The following is an 8,911-nucleotide window of genomic DNA, read 5'->3' on the forward strand; positions in this document are numbered from 1 at the left end:
ATCAATTGAAATATGCATTACACACGGTGTGACACATTTTAACTGTTTATTTCAATTGTTTTGTTTGTTTCTTTCAGATAATTGTAATTATCTAGGTTTACAGCTAATGAAAAATCCTAATTATGTACCTCCAAATATTTAAATGTTACATAAGATCAACAATAATAATAATAAAAAAAAGAGAATAATTTTAATACAGAGACTTTACAGTTATGTTTTGGGTTACAATCATGGTTGGAGCTTGTTGACCTGACCAATGCCCCCTGGCCCCTAGCAGACATTGATTTCCTCATTGATACCCTCCATAATAAATGTAATTTCCAGAAAGGGTACTTTCTAAAGAAACTGCCGGTTCAAAGAGCGGTGTATCTAAGCATATTAATGGAAAGTTGAGTGGAAGGAAGATCTGTGGTAGAAAAATGTGCAAAGCAACAGGGATATCTGCTCCCTTGTGAGGGTTGTGAAGCAAAGTTCATTTAAGAGTTGGGGGGAGATTCACAGGCTATGGACTACAGCTAGAACTGGTGCTTAATGTCCTCTTTTCACTTGGCCTGGCTCTATAGGTTCTGCCTGCTTTGCAGGCATTTCGATAAAAGCCCCAAAGCAGGACGTTTCCAGGACATGAGCTACAACTATTCCATTGTTCGAAGTCTGCTCCTAAGATGAGAGTAAAGTTTAGCTTCATTGTTTGTTTTGAAAATCAAGGCCCCAGTTTCCCGGGGAAGAGTGGAGAGGCACAGAATGAAGGTCCACTGAGAAGTTTACATATTGATGATTTAACAATGATTATTTAAATATGCGTATTCCATCTAAGATTTTCATCAAATTTGTAAAAACTCAATTGCTTTACTCTTTCTAACTTCAGATTTTTATCTTTAGTCGTATCTTTAATACTTTTCCCATGCAAAAAAACAAAAAAACATACTGTGATTAATGGCCTGAAAAACAAAAAGTAAAAACCTTCTGTTCTAGTAAATTCTTTTTGGGTTTTTTAGCAACAATTTTTAAGTGTTACAAATTGCAAACTAAGAAAAATAAAAACGGAATTTATTACTTCTATTTATTATTAATATAAGAAAAATCTATGTACCTGTACATGTCCTTGCTAAATAAAAGTCTTCACACAGCATGATACTGACACGCCTATATTTTAGGGTGGGGATGGAGATGGCCATGTCTGCAGCTGATTCATACTCTTTCCATGATCAGGACTCCATGACATGTTCAATGATGGGGATAGTTTTAGAACCTAACATAGGTTTAATAAAAATGCGCACCACACTTTTCAGATATTTATATGTAAAAAAATAAATAAATAAATAAATTGATATACTGAAATTTGGATTATATGAATCCCTTTGCACTGTATTCAACATATTTTCAGCATTTCACTTTTTCCATAATGTAACGCTCTCATTTTGCTGATTATGGTATTCTTGGGAAGAAGGGGAAATGAGACAAGATGACCACACAGGCAATATAAAGAAGGGAACTGACCATTGTGAAGATAGAATAAGACGCAGGAAAAACATTTATACAGAAGAGAGGATGTCACCAGAGTTTCTCTATTCAGGGGAAGTGTGAATCATGCAGATCGGACCATTTAAAACAAGCCCAGCTGAGACCTGTTGCCCTTTAGACTGATAAGTCAGCTGTCCTTCTGTGTGATGTCAGGGTTAGTCAGAGGCACTGAAGATAAACTCATTGTCTTTGTCTGGCCCAGACATGGACGTGCACGTCGTTTTGTCAGTGTCTAGTTAGCTCTTTCTGCGTCCGCCCCACTTACTCAATTTGGTAAGTGAATAAAACCCAAGCTGTGAATGCATCAGAGTCACGCGTATGAGTTTGACGTGGCTTACAGGAAACCCACAGGCAACCCTGAACATAAGAGACGTTCCCACAGTATATCTCTGCATTTTCCAGGGCATTTAGGTGACGTATTTACAGCGCCTCAAAGAACTATTCAAACCCCTGTGTATTTTCACACAGTGCAACCACAAAGAATTTTATTGAGAATTTCTGTGACAAAATCCCACAAAGTGGTGAAAACTGGAGAATATGACGTGCATTGTGTTCATTCTTCTTTACCCTGAATAACCCAGAATGATGAAATGCAACACCTTCAAAATCAGTAGCTGTCCTGTCAAGACTTGAGTTTTATCAAACAGTTGTAGCAGGAAAAAAGAAATCATTATGGAGACCGAGAACCACACCAAGCACAGCTGTGAGAAAGTTTGCCACTAGCAATGTAGGGGACTCAGCAAATACGTGGAAGAAAGTGCTCTGGTTGAATAAAACCAAAATTTATATTTTCTCTTACACAAACACTGTATGAGGAAGAAAACCAACACTACAAATAACTTTTTTAAGAATGTGTCCTGATTCACAGGGCTTCAAAGCTAAAGCAACAGGATGCAGATGTTAAAGCTTCATTTCCATTCTCTGTTTTATCCCAAATTGTCTTTAGCTTGACAATCTCTTGCAAACTGTTTTATTTTTTTATGGATCTCAGGCCACGTCTCGATTATTACCGAACTGCACAGGATGAGTATCATTTTATCAAAGCTCCAATAACATTTATTTGATGCAAAATTGGGGGAAATGCTGCAAGGCAGTATGCTCCTGTTAAAAGATAACAAAAATCTAGACTACTTTTTTTTTTAACAGAAACCCGTTCTATTAGTTTTAGATCTTTGTGACCAAGACTGGAACAGGCATGTATTTTGCAGCAACCAAGAGCCAGGAAATGAATCATTAACTCAAATCAATCTACTTTACGTGTCATGTGATTGCAACAGGGACCAGGGCAGAATCTTAGTCACTAGGTGGGGGTTATTTGGGTGCAGCACGCCCCCCTGTGTCAAACCACCCTAACAACTCCTGCTGACGTCCAACAGCAACTACTAATTCGTCCAATTAAAAAAAACAAACACAAAAAAAACAGTACAGATCCATTCATACTGAAAACTTTTTTAAGACACATTTTCACCTCTTTTGAGCAGAGAAGTAAATATTAAGAGGCCTAAACTGATTTAAAAAGTGTACAAGCTCACTGCAGAATAACATTTTAGGTGAGATGATTTAATTAGTATGAAATAGCAGAAATGTCCTCATTTAGATCAGTCTCCGGTCTGCTTGGAGACTTCATAAAGCCACAGGTCTCCTGGAGTTAAAGACTTTGATTCCGTTTTGCATTGATGATCGAGCGTATTTGGTCAGGAGGGCTCCGGTCGTCTGCTTCTCTCCACAAAGGTCTCTGGGTGTAGAGAAGCAGCTGAGTTATTTAAAGAAACCAGAGTAACAGATATTCTTTATCTATGTTGGCCAAACAGGAACCACTAACTGTATGTATGGCGTGATGTCATCCTCCGTCCACTTCTCTCTGAGCGAGAAGAGCTGATTGAAGCGCTCCACTGTGTCCTCTGGGAGATCGTCCACCCGCAGCAGGCTGATGGTTTCTGGGCGGGAGGTCCGATCCACCAGAGCGACCCCCTGGAATGATCATAAAGCAGCCGGAGCTGAGGTCAGGAACGTGAATGAATTCCTCCAATACAAAAAAAGGTCCAGCAAAAGGCAGAGATAATACTAGGGGGTAAAAATGCCTTTTAAGAGACCATCAATCAACCAACTAAGAGGCTGAGACGTCGAGAGGGACGGGTCACGCTCGGTTATAAACATGATGGTTAAACACACGGTCGACCATGGATACAGGGACCTCGGCTGTTGTAGCTGCTGCACCAGGTAAAGAGGAGGTGCGCTGCAGAAAAACGTGCAGTAACATGCATAATACGCACAAAAACACGCCTGGCAAGCTTTTTGCATCACGGCACAACAATCTTCCCATTCTCGTCCGTTTCTCTCAGCCAAGCTCCATCTCCGTTTATTCTCAACACCACCGTCAGCGGTCGGTATCTGACCCTTCTTCAACAAAAAGAGCGTTCATGATAAATTAGCCGAGCTAACGCGTTACTCTTCTTCGCGTCTTAAATAAAAACATAGTAGTAATCACGAGGAGATCCCTGGTTGGTTGCACATGTCTGTCAGCTAAGTTACTGGAGGTGAGGGAATAAACTCTGACAGATGACATGACCACAGGTGGAAATACCTCATTAATTTAACGGCAAGAGGGACGAGGAGCAATGGACACACTTACAGAGGGACTTATTCTCAGATGTTCGATCCGCTGCACTTTCCGACTTGCTGGTTCGCGTAAATCCACAGAAAACCTTTGATCACCGCTACTTTCATTCATGCCATCTGTGGCCAGTTTGAGATCTTCTTCCAAAAGTTAAGATGATGAAACGCAAACGCAAAGACCCGCCCTACCCTCTTTCTGATTGGCTAATGTCCCGGCTCTGCCAGGTTTCATTGGTTGAGAGCAGCTTCAGTGTAAAACTTTGAATAAAAAGTCTGGGAACCGCAACAAAATCAAGTGGATCTAGTTTTATGTCTCATTTCCCAATTGACGGAAATCCATTGAAACTTTAGTCCATGATCTAAAAGTTAATTTTGTATCAAAGTAAGTGTAATTTACTTTACTTACGAGCGTTTTCCGTTGCAGCTCCAAAACTTTGGAATGGATTGCCACTGCACATTAGACAGGCAACTTCTCTGTCTCATTTTAAAACCCACCTCTTTTCTTTGGCTTTTGACACCACGTAGAGCGTTGATTTCATGTATATACATGCATATTCTTATCCTGCGCGGGCAGTGCTTTTTACTTATTTTTATTTATTTTATTTTTTTGTGCAGCACTTTGGAAACCTTGTGTTTGTTTAAATCGTGCTATATAAATAAAGTGGATTGGATAATTTACGCAACTTTCCTAACTTTAGTGTCTTCTTCTTTCAGCTATTACTGGAAGACACCGAGTCGCACACAAACTCCTCTGTGAACCAAGGTGTTCCAGAATGAAATGTGAGGCCATCTGGCCCACGGCTGAAGCGTGACCAAAACAGACTCATCAACAAGACAACGGCCACACAAAAGCCCAAACCCCAGGCCAACTGAGGGCCATTAAGAGCGCTGTGCAGAAATAAATATTTACATTTCAACAACCTGACCCCATGGTGCAGAGTGGGCCAAAATTCGTTCACGTTGATGGGACAGACCCATAGTTTCACAGAAAGGTTAGATGGAAGGGGAAAAAAAAAAAAATAATAATTTTTGCATAAAAGGCGATTCTGCCAGCGACAATCGATCACCTTTAGCTGCTCCAGTCTCGTGCTCATGCCCTCTGGGACACTCTGCTGCCAGACGTCCTGAAACTCCCTCAGGTTGAACTTGACGGCGTTCTGCAGCAGCATCAGCGCCAGGCCCCGGCACACCTTATCCTCATGCAATGCATAGAACACCTCGCCTGTGTACAGATATAGCAGCAAAGGAAAACAAACGCGTTAGAACAGAGAATCGCCAGCGCAGCAACGAAATCCTCCGGTCTCTCGGTTACTTTACCGTTCTCGGCGTAGCGCTTTCCGTAGCAGTTTAAACAGTGCTCAATCATCTCCCTGTGAAAACAATATTACAGCTCGCTTTTACCCGAGTTCAGAGATTATAAACCGTACAGCACATACGAACAAACCTGACAAACCATTTCATGAAAAAGAAAAACCCAATTCCTTTAAAGCTCTCCAACAATCTGGGCTTCCTTACCTGGGCTCCAGCGGAGCCAGCTCCTCCAGACTGGTTTGAAGGGACACCTTGTTGAAGGACCAAGACTCAGAATCTACCAGCTGGGTCACATGACCGAGAAGCTTCATCTCGTAGTCAAAGTCCAGCATACGCCAGTATCCTGTAAGGGGGTAAAAAAAAACAACATTTTAGGTCATTACCTATAAACCAAACGGACGTAAACACTCACACGCCTGTCTGCAGGAATTCTGAAGATCTCGCTGTTTACCCTCGATCTGACAGGCGTGGGTGGTCTCCAAGTGGGTCTTTAATTCCTCCTCACTGGCCTGAATCCTCTCCAACAGATCCGCCATTGTGTACTGCCAACAGAGCAAACTATTAACCGACAGCTGCAAAAAAAAAAAAAAAAAAAAAAAAAAAAGGTGCTTCTTGTTAGTATTTCCCCATGACGATCATAATATTCACCCTGTTCTCTGTGTTCTCCTCTTGTCCTCCTAATGAAGGTCCTTCGTAAGGATTCTCCATCAAAAGCTTCTTCAGCTTCTTCAGTTTTGGTCTCTGCTTCCTCAACTCCCAGTAACTGTTGCAGAACCCCCAGATCTGAGACAGGAAAGGGATAATTATTAGAATGGTCTATAGGCGTGTCTTTATCAAAAGATGCCACTGAATTATTCATTTAAGTGATTCAACTGAGAAATTACATTGATTAATTACACAAACGACGATGCATTTCAACTTTATATGTTATGTTATTTTGGTGGATGAATACTTAACAAAAAGTTGAGTGGAAGGAAAAAAATGCAGTAAAAAGGTGCCTCTGCAACATGGAGAATCACAAGCTTGAGAGGATCTATGTGATATGAGTTTCACTTTTGGGAAAGATGTACTAAAAATAAATGCACTTTTCGTTGATAATCCATGCCATGTTATTTCTGTGTTTTTAACATATTAGCCAGATTGTTGGCTGCAAAAAGCAGGCGAGGGGTCAGTACCTGAGCGTGCTCGACGCGAGAGCCGTCCCGGCTGTCGGTCAGCTGCTCTGGCGTCCTGCAGCCGGGCACAAACAGCAGCAGGTTGGACGTGTCGGCTATTTTCAGGTCATAGGTCCTGTCGCTGCTGCAAAGCACTGCATGCTCATCTTTATCGCCCCGAATCACAAGACTATAGACAAGAAAAGGTTGCGTTAGGTCAATCGGGTCACTTCCACGTGAATTCAATTTGACGAGTTTGTTACAAACTGGATTGCTCAACTTCCTGGGAAGAAATATGTTGCATAGGTGGGGTTTAATTGTATTTGCAAATCCAAATTCATGTTACTGATGTTTGCCATGACATTGATTAAAAAAAAAACACAAAAATCAAATTCATACTCTCCCCCATCTTTACTCAATCATAAATGTGCAACAACAAAAAAAAAAAGTCAATTAAAGAAATTTGCAAATCCACAAACGACAACACAGACATACTTGGGTATTTGAACACTAACTTGAACACAATTAAATTAGGGAAATAAAAGCAAAAACAAACCTAAATAAGCAAAACTTACAAAATAAAATGTAAAAAATTTAGATCATCAGGGAGAGTACGTTTTAACATTATTGTATATTTGTGGGTAACAAGTTCAGACTCATTACCGGACCCATCATTCCATACTGTGGACAGCTCACCTGTCTCCAGCCTCTATGTGTCTGCACAGCGTTTCGTCCAGCTCCATCAGGCAGTAGTCTGCAGAAGAGACGTTGTCCCCGAACGACAGACACTGGACCGTCGGGACCAAGTCTTCCTCCTTCAGTTTGGCGATCTCCAGCGTGGCCTGCACCTCCTCTAAGCTCCTCATCCTCGCTCGATGCTTCGCGGTCGGCTTGCTGGGAGTTAAAAGCCAGAAGTCGACGCTAATGTTACTTTCTCGACGCTCTGACGTCAAATTTCCCCGCGCTCGCTCTTCAGTCGCGGACAGGAAGTGAGGTAAACACTACCGGTGTACGGCAAATGCTGCGCCTACAGAGGGCGCTGTTGCTTTCTGTACAAACTCAAGACCTCTGCAGTCGATGCGATTTTGGCATTAGCTGTAACAACAACCCAGCTTAGTACTTTATTTTAAGTACATGTTTCCCAAAACACAGTTTCTGTTCGTATCGACCAGAGAGTCATGTAAGACAGCTGGGGTCTATTTACATGGAGGTTAGGGTGATTTAAGGACGCTGTTCTACGCCTGAAAACGGCGACTTTCTCTCATTTGTCTCGATTTTTACATGACACTGACCTATTGCAAATATAGTGAGAAACAAATCTTTCTGAACGAACAAATAAATAAAGAGGCACGGTCACAGGGCTGCATAAGTATGCACAGCCTTAAACTGAAATTTATTCAGTTTTCATTGGCAGGAATCTACCAATATCTCACATTTTGAGATTATTTGCCAACTCTGCCTCGCAGAGCATATTCGAATCTCTCAGATTGTGATGGCATCTCTTGTCTGCATCCCTCTTCGGACAACCCCACTGATTTTTCTGACATTTAAATCTAGACTAAATAGAGCCATTCTTCCGTTTATTTTGATGTATGATTGGATTTACCATAAAACAGAAAAATCCTGCGCTGCAAAAAGAAAACTAAAAGTAAGCAACATTTTCTTGAAATTAGAGTATTTGTCCTTGATTTGAACAGGCAAGTTTAAATGATCTGCCAATGGTATAAGATTTTTGCACTTAAAATATGAACAGCTCATCTCCAACTCAAGTGGAGTGTATCTAATTATTTCATGTTAATGGTCAATACACTCATTCCACTGGCAGATAATCTTACTCATGCGCTCAAATCAAGGACAAATACACTCATTTCAAGAACATTCTACTTTTAGTTCCCTTTTTGCAATGTGGAGGTTTCCCATTCACCAAACTTTCTTTTTGACAGAGTTGGCTATACTTTGAGAGTCCCTCTAGGTCGGAGGTACATTGCATTTGTGACAACAAATTACATATATCAATTCCTTGACCTTGTCAGACCAAAATACATTTTAGCAAACAAACAAAAAAGTCAAGTACATTTTACATCCTATGAAAATTACCTTAAACTTTAGGTGTCAAAACTACATTTGAAAACTTCATGTCCCTTCTTGGAAGTTACTTAAAATTGTTATTTTAAATATTTCCTTTAGTAAAAAGTAATAAAAAACAATTTGCTTTTTTTTCTGTGTGAACAAAAACAAAAAAAAAGCTTCTTTTAATTTTTAAAATAATCAAAATTAAATCATTGGGGGGGGGGGGGGGGGGGGGTTTT

General features: G+C 40.6%; 2 protein-coding genes across 2 annotated transcripts in view; one reads left to right on the plus strand and one right to left on the minus strand.

The window, feature by feature from the left end:
• LOC105917273 (carboxypeptidase Q) overlaps positions 1-8,911 on the plus strand; it is a gene marked incomplete in the record, with an annotated part of 60,195 nt that overhangs the window by 35,868 nt on the left and 15,416 nt on the right.
• Positions 1,985-7,588, minus strand: LOC105917274 (sister chromatid cohesion protein DCC1). The gene is made up of 9 exons (XM_012852031.3): positions 7,299-7,588; positions 6,624-6,792; positions 6,097-6,231; positions 5,900-5,990; positions 5,653-5,791; positions 5,455-5,507; positions 5,205-5,359; positions 3,344-3,492; positions 1,985-3,256 (listed from the first exon to the last, which is right to left on the minus strand). Exons 1-9 carry the CDS (start codon positions 7,466-7,468, stop codon positions 3,145-3,147), a joined length of 1,173 nt encoding a protein of 390 aa, XP_012707485.2. The 5' UTR covers positions 7,469-7,588; the 3' UTR covers positions 1,985-3,144.

This window comes from Fundulus heteroclitus, chromosome 3 (genome assembly GCF_011125445.2).
Source record: "Fundulus heteroclitus isolate FHET01 chromosome 3, MU-UCD_Fhet_4.1, whole genome shotgun sequence".
NCBI classification, from domain to species: domain Eukaryota; kingdom Metazoa; phylum Chordata; class Actinopteri; order Cyprinodontiformes; family Fundulidae; genus Fundulus; species Fundulus heteroclitus.

Bases quoted from the DNA above. Each gene is read 5' to 3' on its own strand.
- LOC105917274 (XM_012852031.3), bottom strand. From the start codon at position 7,468: ATGAGGAGCTTAGAGGAGGTGCAGGCCACGCTGGAGATCGCCAAACTG. The intron at 5,360-5,454 runs GTAAAGTAACCG...ATCTGTACACAG, and splicing joins AAAGCGCTACGCCGAGAACG to GCGAGGTGTTCTATGCATTG. The intron at 3,257-3,343 runs GTTAGTGGTTCC...CTCTACACCCAG, and splicing joins GACATCACGCCATACATACA to AGACCTTTGTGGAGAGAAGC.